This window comes from Varroa destructor, unplaced genomic scaffold (genome assembly GCF_002443255.2).
Source record: "Varroa destructor unplaced genomic scaffold, Vdes_3.0 BEIS01000005.1, whole genome shotgun sequence".
NCBI classification, from domain to species: Eukaryota; Metazoa; Arthropoda; class Arachnida; order Mesostigmata; family Varroidae; genus Varroa; species Varroa destructor.
The window spans coordinates 10288900-10305317 of NW_019211458.1; the positions used below are offsets into that span (position 1 = coordinate 10288900).

The 16418-nt window shown below is 43.9% G+C and overlaps 1 protein-coding gene and 1 long non-coding RNA gene across 5 annotated transcripts in view; one reads left to right on the forward strand and one right to left on the reverse strand.

Moving 5' to 3' along the window:
- The window catches only part of LOC111250896 (uncharacterized), a 149424-nt gene extending 133012 nt beyond the window's left edge, over positions 1–16412 (forward strand). For all 3 annotated transcript variants that reach the window (XM_022806826.2, XM_022806827.2, XM_086991346.1), the window contains exons 4-11: positions 7989–8307; positions 9106–9375; positions 9561–9815; positions 10553–10688; positions 10896–12029; positions 12222–12793; positions 13276–13505; positions 13817–16412. In XM_022806826.2, the coding sequence (XP_022662561.1) occupies positions 7989–8307; positions 9106–9375; positions 9561–9815; positions 10553–10688; positions 10896–12029; positions 12222–12793; positions 13276–13505; positions 13817–15064 (4164 nt within the window). In that variant the 3' untranslated portion in view covers positions 15065–16412. The remainder of the gene's footprint in view (positions 1–7988; positions 8308–9105; positions 9376–9560; positions 9816–10552; positions 10689–10895; positions 12030–12221; positions 12794–13275; positions 13506–13816) is intronic.
- LOC147755260 (uncharacterized) lies at positions 5139–6213 on the reverse strand. 2 transcript variants are annotated; one of them, XR_015329276.1, is made up of 2 exons: positions 5996–6213; positions 5139–5564 (listed from the first exon to the last, which is right to left on the reverse strand). It is a non-coding gene; the product is annotated as an uncharacterized LOC147755260 (long non-coding RNA). The 2 variants fall into 2 exon arrangements; XR_015329277.1 differs by lacking the exon at positions 5996–6213 and adding an exon at positions 5670–5785.
- Positions 16413–16418: the final 6 nt, after the last annotated feature.

The window sequence follows — 16418 nt, forward strand, 5'->3', positions numbered from 1 at the left end:
CGCATCTTTTGGGCTTTTGCTTGTAGATCAGGTCGGATCGTTCAGGGAATAGGTAGAATGTAGTTGTAGAAAAGAATGCACCGAGGTCGAAACGAATCAAAGGTGGATTGCGATTTGAGGGGGTTGGCCTGGCAAGTCGAGGAGAATCAGGTGATATCACGTCTGCGGTGAAGAGGGCGATTGCGCCCAGATGGGAGCCGAGGATGTTATGGGAATGGCTGTGGGAATGTCCACCGTCTTCATCGTGACCGAATTTGATCAGAGATACAGAAAGGAGACTGCACTAACATGGAAACGCTAGCCAGGAATTCGTACCTAACCGACAAAGCTTTCCTGAAAAAGGTCGCCAGGAGAGAAAGGGCGAGAAGTTTATATCGCCCAGAAGCGAACGATCGATCGGGAAGGCGGGGCCGCAGCTGAGGTGAAAGAGAAGCGACTGGGCAACGTGGGGATGGGCAAATCCGCAAGAGAAAGTCTCCCGAAAAGCAAGAAAGAACATGTACCAAGCAATGCAGAACTTCGCTAAAGGAATAGATTCAGCTCGCACTGTGAACTTACGATATGGCTGAAAGTAGTTTTGTTGTGATTTTAGGCCAAATTTAACATAGTTTGAAGCTGTGAAGGCCTCTCAGGGGGTAAGGAAATCCTAAGAGTTATCTTTTTGTTTGGCGGTTCAAACTGCCCCCTGTATGCTGCATACAAAATTTGAGGTACTTTATGCGAGCTCAGAATCAAAAGACCTGAGAGCTCCGCGTGTAAGGACATCCATAGTGGATATCAAAATATGGAGAACCCGCTTAGCAGCCCGATTCAGTTGTCCACATATTATGCCGTTACTAACGCGGACTACAGGTAGGGACAGGATTCCAGACGTTTTTCACTGAGCCGAATAGAAATCCGTACGAAAATAGTATAAACATATATTGAGCAAAACGGACAATGAAACTATGTACCGATATCAAAAAGTGCTAAGCAAATCTGAAGAACAGTTTTTTACAAAGTATATATATTTTGTAAAAAACTGTTCTTTAAATTTCAAACAAACTTCAGGTTCTGAGTTCATCTTGCTTCGCTCAGATCCCCACCATCGTCATCTTGATTAAGCTTCAGCTTTTCAGCTTTGCCTCCTTTGGTTTTTAAACTACTATAGTTTTTTAGTCAATGCCATTTATCAAGATATCGAATGGCCGCTTCAAGCGGGAAGTTTTCAATCGTTTTCCTAACTTGCAGGGTACTAAGGTGCAACAGGATCTACATGGCCACTTGACCACTGCATCGGGTCGCATTGCTGTGATCTAGCAGGCCCAGCAGCAATTCTGCCCGTAAATTTCGTTTTTTTTTTACCAGTTTTGTATTCCTATTTTTTGGTTTGGCAGAGCTGCGACAAGTGATGGTTGCAATGACACAGGGTTTGGACGATGATAAACTCGAAATTCGCGCGAAGTGTCACCAACAAGCACTAATAGCCAACACAATGAGCAATAGTCCGGAGGCGCACTGTCAAAAATTAAGTATTTTTCCATACAAAGCAATTGACCGAAACCGTGAAGACCGTATCTCTCCGTGCAGATATATAGCTGACAGTGATCATCAGTCGACATCGAACTATCCCGAAATTTTCTAGGTTGTTCGTAGCAGTCAGCCTGGTTTCATTAGTTGCGCAACAAGGCATCTCTGAATTTACACATGACCATGCACGATTGTTAATGTATAGGACAGCACACACTTTATGACCGTCGACGTTCGGAAATTATCTATGCCATGTCTGCTGCATTGTATCATTAACAACGCGGTGTTTGCCTCGTCCCGTTCGATGCTTCCCAACCAATAATGTTATACAGTGATAGGAGAGTATTGTTTGGCTGTCCGAGAGCAGTTACGGAATATAACTGATCCATCTGTTGATGAATATTATCAATTCGTGCAAGGCATAGCAGCAGGACGAGAGGGAGCGAGCAATATCTAGCAGCAATGCATCAGCGCCTTATATCTGCTTTGGTGTTAAACTGCAATCTAATTACTAAGAAGCCTGTGATTATTTAAAAGTCGGAAGTTTACAGAGGTATTTTCAGTCGTATGCTTTAAGGTACAAGTTCTTGAAAAGAAATTGCTTTCGGTGGAGCTACGCGATGTAACGCTCACTTTTTTATTTTGTTGTTCCCTGGAGAAGTGCAACACATATTGGAAGCAAATTCACCCCATAGATTCAAATACTATATGTGACTTTGTTCAACCAAAAACGTTTCCAATTGGCGTCTAAACGAAATATTATTCTTTATATATACGAAAAAAATATATTTTGGTTTTTTTTTCGACAGAAAGTAAAAAATGTACCAGCTATCGAACAAAAACATAGCACTGGAAGTTTATTGTGTCGTCGTGTAAGTTGCTTTGTAAGTAAAGCGAACAATAACAAAATGTTTGTTGTGTATGTAAGCATACATTTCGTAGGTCTGGACATTTTTACGCGCTTTATAGGAGAAATTACTTGGTGGGATCAATCTTCTGCGCTCAGCAGGATGTGAGGAACGTAAAGCTAAAGGCTCGGGTCTGTAGGGTGCCTGGTTTGAACTTAATATGGATCATGTAAACTGACATGATCATGAATTTTTAAATTTGCCCTCTGCCTAGTTAGGTCCAGTGGTCGAACACGTCTTTCGTGGCAACACTTATTATTATCTATTCGGCAGCGTGTTGATTGGGTTGCTTTTACCGCGATCCCTGTTGGTCCGCTGGCTTGTTAATGTTGAAAATAGGCGTTTTTGTTTGGGCCTGCCGAGCTGTTGACCGAACCAGCCAGCTAAACAGACAATTGACACGTGATGCCATAGCAGCATAACGCATCGATACTAAGCGGATGAACAGCGGTAAAGAAGCTCTGCCTGTTTCATGGACTAAGCGCGTCCCAGACTGACACTAGTGCCACACCGCGTCTCAAGACAAAGCGCGATATTTAAATACGCACGGGAGAACAGCGAGCGTGTTATAGGCTTACAGCTATATACTCTTTAATTTTTGTTGTGGTCTATATATTCTGTCAGACCGCGAGAGTATATATCGTGCCCGAAGATGAAATGACTGCGATAGAGATACGGATACCTACGAAGGGGCAGGCTGGCGTTCGGAGGAACCACGACGAACGGGGGGCCCCGCATGTGCCGTAAGAAAAGAAAAAAAGAGGACGAAAAAATAAGCGAATCTGTTTCACTCTCAGCTAGCGGCATCGGCGTCAGCGGCAGATCGCTTCGGCAGAGTTGTTGTTATTGTTACTAGATTCGTTCGGCGGCTGCCATCTGCCTTGCGTCCAAACACGTTATTTCTTCAATCTTGTTTCTCAACTGTTGACTACAGTTAGCCTTATAGACGGGTTAGACTCGTTCGCTGTCGCACCGTCTTTTTTTGTGGCGTCCAATTGATGCCAAGTTAAGCTGACGCCTACAGAGAAGCGAGTGCTTCTTCCAACGTTGTCATCGTTGACAAAAATCGATTCAAATTAATAAAAGGCAGGCATTGACGCTTAACAAACATAGATTGTCTTGTGGCTGACCAGCGCGATACGTTACGCTTCACTTATCTCTGTTTTCGAGTTTATTTAGGGAAAAGCAGGACGCGTTGAGGATAGTGAACGCTTTTTTTTTTTTTTTTTTTTTGTTACTGATTTTTATTTAATGGCTATCCGATAGAGTGCATCGTTAAATGCACGTACGCTAGATGTAAATCACACAGGCCTTGAGAGTCGGGATTGCCAAAATAGCTATTGCATTTCGTGAAGGCCAAACTGCAAGAATAGGGCTATCTAATTGTCCATACATCCAGTGGTGGCCGAAGGACTTCGTTCACGTTCAGCATTATCAACAAATACTATAACGTGATTATTGCTGTTTTCCACAAATTAACGCAATTGTTGACTGTGTATCTATAATGTTGGTGTACAATACGGTCTTCTACCGCAGAAAATTTCGTGTTGCATGTGAACGTATGAGGCCGGTTGATTTAAAATGCATTGGTGATCTTTTCGCCAAAAATTACTGCATTAATAATGGAGAAAAAATATTCTCCCATCCGGTGGATCCGGCGTGGCGATGACTCTTCCGCTCTGTTCGTCTGTGTGTTATTAGCTCAAAATAACACTGGCCGTAACACGTTTATGATAAACTTTATAGCGTGCTTCATTGTTATAGGTATACGGTGTGCAGAAGCTAGAGCTTACGTACCCTATTGAATTCATATAATTGAATAATAGATATCTGAAGTGGGGCCTCGAACAATCGTCAGCGATACGTGTACTGTTACTTCATTCGAAACCTCTCAGCAACAACAACTGTCTCAAGAATAAATCTGTTTCTAATATCCAATAATGTATACGGTAGCGGAACGCGTAGCATTTTCGGTAAATTGCTTGTACTGATCGCTGAGGGATGATAAGCTCTGTTGACAGTACGAAGTCAGACAGACGTTCGCGAGTCAGCCGGCAGCTTCGTGGGAACGTTTTCGCCATCCAGAAATCAAGATTCGATGTGTTTCCTGGTGGAACTAGCATATCGCATGAACCGGTTTAACGACATGATCGGAATACGAGTACAGGTCATTGTGGGACGATTAAATAGAAACGACGCCGAGGACAAGCCTGCTTTCGTTGGGGGGAATTGTTATAAACTTAAAAAAGATTTCTCTACGACGCCATTTTTGTCAGTAGGCATCGATCCAATAGACGAGCTCATGATTACTATCATTTACCTGTAGCTAATCTACCTGAGTCTGAATCTGTATCATAAAGTGAAATATGACGTATATTTTTCGGCAAGTTCGAAGCTGCTGTTGCAAGTTCATCGTGCGCAACGTTTTGGCCTTGAGAAAATGCGCTGATAGTGCTAACGTAACACAGTAATAAGTAGCTAAAACGCTCATAACTCGACAAAACAACGAGTGCTCTGGGTCCAACGAACAGAACCCGAAAAATGCCTCATAAAATGACATAGCGCAGCAGCGTATAGTCGGTCTGTCTGTCTGCCCTTCTAGCGCTCTCTACTTGCCCCTCCACACTTTTTCTCTAGTCGGGTCGATCAGAGAGCCCAGCGCATGTTATGTGCTACACAAATGCCACATATTGGTACGTCACGAGTTACGTAAAACCAACGTCATCGATATTGATTTATTCATACAAATGAGCAGCCGTCACTTAATAAACCGCCGGCTTGTTGGCCTCGCTCGTCTATAGCTTCGAAAATTGTATTATGTAACTGTTGAGATTTCATGAAGCTGAGAGAACAGTGACGTTGGGGCCGACACAGATTTGCGTTTAACTTTACATATATCTAAACGGCTCACTTTTACGCTCGATAATGAATGAATAAGCAAAGTGAGCTGGAGTCGCCGCGACGGCCATGGTGATCGCTCCTATGCGGTCATCGCTGGTTGGCAAATACTTTTTACGGCGTATGATTACCATTCCATTTAATAGGTCTCTTAGAGAAGCCTTAAATCGGGTAAGACTCATCCCAGCTAGAGCTTCTGGTACGGGTAGGTCCTTGGATGTTATGCCGAAGAGGTGATTCCGTTCACACCTTAAAAATAGCCACAAGCGGTAAAAAACAATCTGTTATACGAATTTAGCACTGATAGGGCTAATGATGTGTTACAATCGCCAAATGTGTCGTTTATTCACTTACCCGCGACCTCTACGAGTGGTCGCACGTAGAGTTCACCAATAATCATAGCACTGCCTCACACTGTAGAAGAGGATCGACTATTGACGTTTAAACTAGGTTAGCCTATAAGAGTCACATCTGTTAATAAAGGGTGATTTTTTTGGGCAAGATGTTTGTCATGGGGTAGCTCTAGTGTTAGTTAATGTATATGTACTAGCAGAGATCTGAGACTAATGCGTGCGTCGCCAGAGATTCATCCTGGAAAGATGTTGAATGACAAATTCTGTTTAGGCTATATCGTGGAGGAAGCTGGTTATTATATTATAAATACATTGTCAGCTTCTTACCTTTACACAGGTATGTTTAATAGCAAAACACGCACAAGGCAAAGGCCAAGGGTGGCCTAATATATATAAATTTTTTTTCAAGTATCATCCTCTTGATACGTGTATGACCTAAAAACTTAGAGACATAAATAACGCTATATCGTCATTCAGGTATTCAAACTAACCCTAAGAACCTTAACACACACGACGCACAGCGAGGGTGATCAACAGGCCATAGGGCCTTGTTCTGTCTACTACAATCCACGTTATTGTTGCTATGTTTAGCATCTTTTAAGCTGTTAACTCGCGTTGGCTTTCTGGAAGACGGGCGATGCTACTCCTAGCGAAATATTAGACGTCCTCGTAAGTGATACGGATTGAGTTATCAGTCTATAAATCAAGCAACGCTTAGAAAGGTCATCGATAAGAAAAGGCACACTGTTGGTCATTTTTGTCAGAGTTTCGCAGAAATGCATAGTAAGAAACGTGTACGTAATTACGTGTAGATCAACAGATTTGGGTGACCTGAATAAATATTGTTAGCTTATTTTATTAGGGGCAAGGTTGATATTTTAGTTGGAATTTGTTTGGTAGGTATTTATTCAATTATCGAATTTGTTTGATATTTACTTCTTAATATGAAGTCACCGCATGCTATGTAAGCAGCCTTCATTCGTCGAAGCTGTACGCGTGTTTACAATTATTTATCCTATAGGCTGCGATGACAGAGCAGGAAACGCAGGGCATATTTTCACAATTGGCGTTATCGTTTACGATTCCCAGCCCTTACGGCTATTCGCAGTTTGCAGACGCGGACGCAATTGCTCAGATTGACCAGCTTATCATTAGATAACGGCAACTCTCCAGCGTAGCTTTTTATTTCTCCGAGAGTCTTAGGAACTATCCTTTCCTCTTCGCAAAGGCCTATTTTAAACACCCTACTTAGGTAAGGTAGATTGTACTACTTCGCAATGGGATCTCCCTAGATCGACTCGTCAACAATAGAACTAACTGTACGATCCAGTGTCATCATCGAACAAATAGAACGAGACATAATAGTAGTATACATTCAAGATATATACATTTATCGAGTATGAATTATTCTGGGCAGGTTTCTGTTCTAAAACGCATGGAACTTCGATGCACAAAAAAGCGATGCCCACATGAAGAAATTGACGGACTTTTCAAATTAATTGAATCCTAATCGATAGTCTTCATTCATTTTCAACGAGCAGCGAAGCCACGACGTCGAGCTCTGCCCACTCGTTCACGTCATTGTTTTTATTTTTTAAACAAACGACACAATGCGTGAACGAAAAAATAGGTAGTGCGCGGTTAAGTGAATACGACGAGGGGAAAGCGTTGACAACGATTTCAACAGATACGATTGGCAAAATTAGGACAAAGGATGTTTCGTCAAGGGATTGGATCTAAAACGTAAAATAAAGCTCTAACATGAGAGCTAGCGGCATTATTATCACTATCAATAAAATGTTTGCTTGCTTATTAATAGACAGATAGACTTTATATCAGTTAGCACTACGCATATATTTTGTAGATAGTGTTTGTATTAATAATTTATAACTCACACTTCAAGCCAAGTCATACACATAAGGCAATCCTGATTGAACGACAAAAATGAAGGATTTTGCATGTTCTACGCCTTCATACAGAATGACGCGTCTAGACGGAGAATTTTTCTCATTTTTTATTTCTGAAACTATATCTAGATATATATTCGTTTCATGGGTTAGCGGTAATGTCCTTGACGGGTACTATCCACGGTAATGGTCGCTTCAATTTGGGCCTGAATCATTAACTGAAAGTTTATTTTTTTCATCCGTAATTAATTTTTTTTACTAGCGACTATGCATCAAGCGATGTTGCTAGATGCAACCTTGCTCTAATGTCACTCAAATATATATATATATATATGTGTGTGTGTGTGTGTACATAGTTCATCTATTTTCTGAAATAGTTCTTTTTCTTACTTTGTCTGCGTGTGTTTTTTCAGCATGAGCTGCTGGTGGCATCGGACACGATCGTTCTCCGGTTAGATGACCTCGTCGGCTGGATCACCGAAGAGGTGGAGTGGAATCACGGTCTGGTTGTGCCTAGCGTAGGGATAACAAACCTTGGATCCCTCGGAACGGATGGCTCGGATGCGATGGCCATAGAAGAAAAAGACAGGAAGACGTCCGATAACGGAAACAATGTGGCAGCTCAGAGAAGCGGAGCTGCCCGACGAAGCACTGAGGACAATAAAGAGAATAACCTCCTTGGGGCTAACTCGCCGCCCAGGGACGCAAACCCTCCAACTGCGACTGATAAAGGTGAGGAGAGCGGTAGAATCTGCCAGCAGTTGATCCCTTTTGCGGTACAATAAAACTAGTTACAGCGTAGGCTGCGTTGGCGGCAATTCGTTAATGAGCCCTTCGATAAAAAAGAGTTAAATAATAACGTAGTTTGTCCTGTATCAGTATCCAGCGACTGTGATGACCCTGTCTATGACGTTTTTCTTCTATTCGAACTATAGCATATGCGATTCTATTAAACGGACAGAATCCAATTTTTGCGACAAATGGATATACAATGAATGACGCACACTATTATCTATGTTCTAATGGTAGGTTTATTGTCTGCTGTCCTTTTTTAAATAGCTTTGGGTCTTGTATGTTTTATTATTAGAGGTTATATTTGTGTTTTCAAGGAGCGCTTCGTTTGTGACGATTTCACATCTGTTGAAAAGCCAAAAACGTATAAATAATTGCAACGACTTTATTATCCGTCCTAATATCGTTTTTATATCCCCTTAATACTATGTTAAAAAATGTAATGCAGTGTACATCATAGTAGTGCAATGGCATTAGTAACCCTGTAACATAGCAGTTATTGAGATGGCCTTAAGGTGCCTCTGTTATAATGTGTTGGACAATTATATCTGTTCTCTATTACGACCATTTGCCTATTTTCTGCTATTTGAACAAATGTGAAATGGAAGCCCGCCAGCTTTCGAAAACCTTTTTCTCAGATTGTCCGGAGACATGAGGCTCACGCCGTATAACAAACTTGTACAAGTCACTGTCATTTCTTTCCCTTATCGGGTACATTATGTATATGCTATTTTGCAGGATCACCGGGTAATGGCGCGTTGTCGATAACTCGGGATGGCGAATTCTCCTGTCCACACGTCGTCGTCCTATCATACCCGCGGTATTGTCGGTTTCGGGCAGTGCTCCGAAGACTTGAAGGCCATCTGGAGCTGTGGCGGAGTCACCCACTTGTCGAAGCCCTTGGTGGCATTGATCTTCCGAAGAAAGGGGACTACCACATACACTTTGCTCGCGAAGAGTTTGAGCACGAGACTCTCTCACAAAATGAGCAAGTCTGTGATCATCTCGGTAAGGGTGAACTCGAACAAGAGCATAATTCTTACCAGACGTGTAGATCTACTTCTCGAGCAAACAGCTGAACTTCAATCCCAGGGTTGCCGCCTATTTTTTTGAGAACAGCTAAGAAACATGAAAGTATTTGGCATTCTAGGCTATGGCATACTTGTTGACATCATTTTGCTTGAATTTTCTAGGGCCAAGCCTAAAATCTAGGTACAAACGAAAAAGCGGTGGTGTATTTGGACGACGGGCACGTTCACCAGGGTCGGATTCGAACGCCTCGGAAGAGGGTCGTGACAATATTCGCATACAGATTGAGAATCGAATGTCGAAAAACAACACAAATGAAGCATGTAAGCGGCAGGAGGACTTCCTCAAGAAGCTTTTTAATTTCATGCGAGAGCGAAAGACGCCTATCAGCCGCATACCCAGCCTTGGCTTCAAACAAAGTAAGTAAAGTTACCTGTAAATACTAGGTGGTACGCGTCAACGCAACTGAAGCAAATGTGCGAGTTGGCTCATTAAGGTTTGCCAGTATTTGCATTCAACAATGTCTATGATTTCGTCGTACATACGCAGTGAGATATTCAAGCACATGTGTGGACTTTCATTGCGGAAATCTACTCCAAGCTATGATTCTCGTTCTGCGTGCATCAACCTTACGTGTATATATACATTCTCAATATAAGGGTGATTTATTTTTTATGGTATTTTTTAAAACAGAAAGCCCCTAAACATTTCGTCCGTACCACTGGCCTGAGTTATTCAGAGTGGGCCTACGAAATGGGCCTACGCCGCTGTTCGACTAGATGAGGCGGTTATGAATGATAATTAGTTGAGTTCACAGTTAATCTCTATCCTAAAAATACAAAGCGAATCAGGTATCCATGGAATATTAAAAATATTCAGGGAATGAACTACGCGGCTGGTCTTAATGACCTATGCAGACTGATTAGGGGATCCGAGAGGGAAAGACAAAGTGATGGTACGCTCATCCAACTTATTTGACTTGAAAAAATTTACCCTGCTAGCTGCTGCGAGACAACTACATAAAATGACAGGTTTTGCTATTTCAGCATTATAATTGGGCGGTTACCTGGAATACTCTGATCCCAATCCAGAGCAATTCGTGCTTACTAGATTACAAATAGTTAACAATCTGTCCTTATTCTGGTATGTCTTGCAGTCGACCTGTTCGACTTCTTTACGCTTTCACAGGAGATGGGCGGATATGAGTCTATTACGTGTAGGAAGCTTTGGAAAAAGTTGCATGATACTCTGGGCGGAAGTGCCAATAGCACTAGCGCTGCCACCTATACCAGGTGAGAAGGAATTGGATCCATCTGCCTGTAAATTGCTCACACACACGCAAATATATATATATATATATATATAAATAAGCTTGTTTTCTACGAAGGTATAAATTACTATAATAGAAATAACACACAACGATTAACCCTGCAAAGAGCACGCGCTTCAAGCACGAGTATGTCTAATCTGGATACTTTTTTTGCTGCCTGCAACTACAGACGGCATTACGAGCGACTTCTGTTGCCTTATGAGAGGCACGTTCGCGAGATTGATGAAGAGAAGCGACGTAAGAAGAAGGCTGCTCAAGAGGAAAAGGCCAATGAAAAAGCTGCAGAAAAGGCAGCAGCCGTGGCCACAGCCGAAAAGCAACTCAACGGCCAGCAACAACAAATGTCACAACAATATAATGACAAGGAACAGTTAGCGAACAGTGAACTATTACTTCTCGAACAACAAAGATTAGATCTACACGAACAGCAGCAACGGCTTAAGCGAGAATTGAAATTTGAACACGATCAACAAGACGCCGATGATGAAGAGGACGAAGATCAGCCACCAGTGCAGAAGCAAAAACGAAAACAACAGCAACCCCAATCGCTCGAATCGATGGACAGGGATCAAGAATCGGAAACAGCAGAATCAGGCCTTGACAGGGATCACGACCAACACTCATCACCGGCCGCGTCACCTAGTCAACAGCTGACCCCACTGCAGTTGAGCCAACTCCAGGAACAATTGGAGATACACCAAAAGCACCAGCAAATGCAGCAACAGATTCACGAACAGCTACAACAAATCGCTGCTGCGCAACAAGCAGCACGGGCCGCGCAACAAGCAGCTGCGGTGGCCGCTGCAGCAGTGGCTGAGGCGGAAACGACCAAAGACGCGAGCGACGTTTCAAAATGTTCTCAGGAAGCCAATGAGAATCTTGAAAGGAAAAACTCTACAGATGAGAAGAAGGGAGATGTCGGTGATATGACAAGGGATTCTGCAGCTGGTGAGGATACGAAGCCAGGACCGCATGAGAAGACGACACTCGAAGGCTTGTTACGAAAGCGAATGGCAGAGCTGGCTCAAGAAGAGCTTAAGCAGAAGCAGCAGCAGCTACAAAAGGAACAAGACCGAGAACTTGGTGCTACTAAGGAGCCCATCAAGGAGGAGCAGAATGGGGAGCTGAAAGATGTCAAAAAGGAGAACAAGGTCGAAATCGAGGGGCTGAAGGCTGAGAATACGGCGCTGGGGGAAGCGGCGACCGTCAAAGAGGAGGCCAAGGACGAGCAGCCTGCTGCAAAGAGGCTCAAACAGGAACAACAAGCTCCTTCACCTCAGGTTCAATCTACGCCACATCCAAGGTTTGTTTGATTGGCTAGCAAGTCGAGTTGTCTCATTCACCAGGCTCAAAGCGCATTTCACGATTTTGCCACTAATGTTTATTTCTTATCACGATTAATTTATTGATTTTTGCTGTACCACGTTAGTATCATACATAATACATACACATTATATATACTGTATTCGTTGCCTTGTAAACTTCATGATTTTAGGCCAAATCCGGCGATATCCAGTTCACCTCGTCTCCCACCTTCCCCGCATACTGCGTCACCGCCCACCCAAGTGCTTCCTCAAGGGTCTGCATCAACGCAGCGGCAAGGTGCCCGCACCCCACTGCCCAGAGTCCAGACGCCTTCTTCAGCCCAAGCTCACGCACAGGCGCAAGCTGCGCAACAGGCACAAATACAGCGTCGTCTGGAAGAGGAGCTGGCCATTGCGTGGCGCACCCAGATTGCACAACTCTGCGGGCTAGCGGCAGCCAACAACCCGAAAGCTCAACAGGAACTCATGGCTCGTCTCATGGAGCAGATTTACACAAATGGGCCGTACGCAGCGGCGGCGGGTACGATGTTGCAAGCGTTAACGGGAAGACCGACGCAATTGCCAAGCGCCATGGCTCAGCTCCAAGAGCTGGGTAAAGCACAAGTTCAAGCACAAACGCAGCCAGCTGCACCACAGCGGACCAGCGGCGGCAGTAGCAGCAACAAACCGAAACCGGAGCCTGCTGCAAGCCCTAAACTTTCCTTCCAACCTCATCGTATGTCGCCGTCTTTGCCTACACCTGGTATGTGCATGCTTGTCCACTAGAAGGAGAGCAGATAAAAAGTCCCGGGGAGCTGAAAACTATTATTATTTAATTTACTGCTATTCGGTCGATCGTTAGGTGACGTACCACACTACAACCTCACATCCATGGGCATCCATATGCATGGCCGTGTATACTGTTTTATTGAGTTTAACGCACTAAGAGCATAATTCAGTGGAGGTTGTTCACAGATAAGGTCATAAGGGATAGAATCGATATATTGTTATTAATGTTAACCATTTCTATGGGTTTTAAAATACTTTGTTTCTTTTATAGTAATAATAATAGCGATTATTATTTTATAACAGAAAATACGTCGCCTATAAATTTTTAAGCTTGTATGAAAGACTATATCTTTGAAAAAGTGCCGGTCGGCTTGCTGTTGCATACAAATCCATAACTTAGCATAGTGTAACCTAAAACCGACCTAACCTATCATCATTATTCCTGTACTCCTGCAGCAAATGGACTTTCGACACCTCCGCCGAAAAAAGACTCTACAAAGATGACGTCTCATCTGGGAAGTTCCCTGTCTCGGCCTTCAAGTCGTTCCACCCCATTAGCTGCGGCGGCTCATGCTTCGAGTTTGGGATCTAGGCCGACTACTTCAACGACGAATAACGACGCGCTTGATCTGAGTATCAAGAAGGCGCCCACGCGACAAGAGCGGTCCAAAAGCCCGCCTAAGCCAGTAAGCAGGACTTTCAGAATAGACTAGCATCGCTAGAATTTCCATATGATTGTTAAATTTCGTATTTGCGAAATTCTTTTTGCAACATCTGTGCTTTTATAATGACTCCTTAAAGCCATCTGACACGGTAACGAAGAATTAGAATTTTTTTGTGAGTTAGTTGAAGATCCAGTTCGAAAGTATTAATCTACATGTGAGCGGTTTCATTGTTTTCAAAGGAATCCTACTGATCACACTGCCTGACTCACAGCCTCATCTATCTGATTAAATTAATTTCACTATGTGCCTCTCTGTATTGTTACGTATTTCAGCCACCTGCGATACCACCGTCATCGAATGGTTTATTAGACCTCACTATAAAGAAAACATCTACCACCACGGCAGCGCCGCCTTCGATGTCGGTCGCATCCGGACACCTTCCACACTCGGTATCGAGTTTTCTCGGTAGCATCACCCAACAACATGGTCTGGGCCATAACAACATGGCTCATCCACAACTCAGTTCCCCTCTTCCATCGCCTTCACAGTCGTCCGGTGGACAGTCACGGTCTTCGCACAAAACGCCATCTTCCTCACCGAGACTAACATCTCCATCTCTAACACCAGGGCAGGTATCTCCTCTGGCCGCATTGACCGGTCATGGCGGTAATGGAGCCGTGGGTGTCAGTAGCAAATCCTCAAAAGGCTCCTCATCACCGTTCAACCCGCTCAACCCAATGGCATCAATGGCATCGCTCCTCCAATCAGCCGCAGCTCAGGCGCAATCGTCCTCGTCCACTGCGGCGGCAGCCACAGTATCTGCCGCCTCTTCTTCCAGTGGGTCATCTCAGTCGTCGTCGTCGTCGAAGTCCAAGGGTAATGCCAGTAGTTTATCCAGCTCTGTACAGTCTGTACCAATACCCCCAAGTAATAAGCACGGGGCCAGCTCAGGATCGATCGGGGGATCGAGCGCCAATGGGAAACTACCGAAGGTGCCGCATCTCATTCCGTTCCAAGACATGCAAATGAAGAGCAGCAGCGGTAGTGCATCAAAATCAAACTCATCATCTTCTAAGTCGAAGTCGAGCGGCGGGTCTTCGTCATCGTCATCAACTACGTCTTCTGCACATGCAGCAGCTGCAGCGCAGGTTGCCGCCGTTGCGGCCGCTGCAGCTAGTGTACCGACAGTTTCGGACTACAATCCAACATTACCAACGTTCATTCCACAAAACTTGTATCCTGGACTCGGCAACCTTGGTGCACTCGGCGGACTCGCGGCTCTCGGTCCAATGAACCCGATGATGGCCGCAGCCATGATGCGCCAGAACGCCTTTGCCGCCCAGGCACAGGCCCAGGCAGTGCAGCAGGCGCAAGCTGCTCAAGCGGCGGCGGCGCATCAAGCGGCCCAGGCGGCAGCGGCGCGTCAAACTTCGTCTGAGTTGGCGTATAAAGAGTTGATCGAACGGGGAATGATGCTTCCGCCAGGTATGGGCGGGCCAACCCAACTGCCTGGTGGGGCTGCCAATCTGATGCAGCAGTACCTCCAGATGATGTACGGTGGACTTCAGCCGCCCAAATAGAGGAGCAAGAATTGTAATCTGTAAAAGTACGCAGAAGGTTTTTCTAAGGAGTGTGGTTACAGGTCCTGTTTACAAGCATTGACAGGCAACAGGGCTTTGAATCACAGGGAACGTTCGAGGAACGTGACCATAACGTAATATGTAGGTGACATGCCAATGCTCGTTACGTACGAGTACGTACGTCAGAAGCAGTTACGTATGAAGACGCGAATAGAAAAGATATCGAAGTGGTAATTAATAAAGCCTTGCGGGGCCTTCGTGGGACCGATGGGTTTGTTATTGCTGCTGCTGGTCATGACACCTTGGTCTTTGCCCCAGCACTTACAGGCAGAAGATGGCTGCGTTCCCTTACCACGACATATTGGTGATATTTATGTGCATTACCTGTTTATATCTCTTGGAGAAAATAGTTGACATGGAAAGCTAAATGCAAAAATGAGTATATATATATATATATGTGTGTGTGTTTGCGTGTGTGTGTGTGTGTGTGTGTGTGTGTGTGTGTTTACGTCGGTAATAAGAGATCGTGTCTTTTCCGGAGAAGAGAGGAAGATTAAAGTAACATCTGTAAAAGTTTACTCTTGCGAATAGCTTAGATATGTGTCTGGCAAGATAAATTGCCGAAGGAGGGTAGCTGAGAATCTTCATTTGGTTATTACCATACGTTACAAATGGTAATTAACGATGCCTATACTATCAAGAGTCGCAGGAAACGACGCAAAGTGCAAACTGTATGTATTACTATGATGCGAACGATAATAATGATGATTACTATTATAATTAACGTAGAAAAGCCGTTTAATTTAAAATTATACGTTTTTAATATTGTTAACGTGTGCATAATCTTGTTTGAATCAATTTACATTGACATACAAATGTACGTACCGACCGAACAGACATGAATTCGACTCAAGGACGGCCGATTCGTCCTTCGCGTAGTATAATCTATCCACTTGGTTGACTACTGCGTTCTTCTGTAGAGAAGCACACATGACAAAAATGTGCATATAAATGCACACACATTGCGTTCTAATGTAAAAACAACATAATCAGATTATATACATGATAATCATATATTCATTGCTCTATATATAAAGACACACAAATTCTTACGCGTATAAATTGTATATACAGCGACATCATGGACTGGTTGCGGGCATCGGTTTTTCTCATGTCATGCGGGCGCGCCGTGCTTTGTGTTGTGGGTCTGTTCTGCCCAATATGCCTGGGGACGAACGAGACTGGATCTCTTGAGGTGCATTGGATTCCGTAGGCTTTGGATAAGCGACGGGTCCCCTCTCGTTGTAATGTGTACATAAAAAACAATCCCCTTCTGATAAATAGCTCATTATAT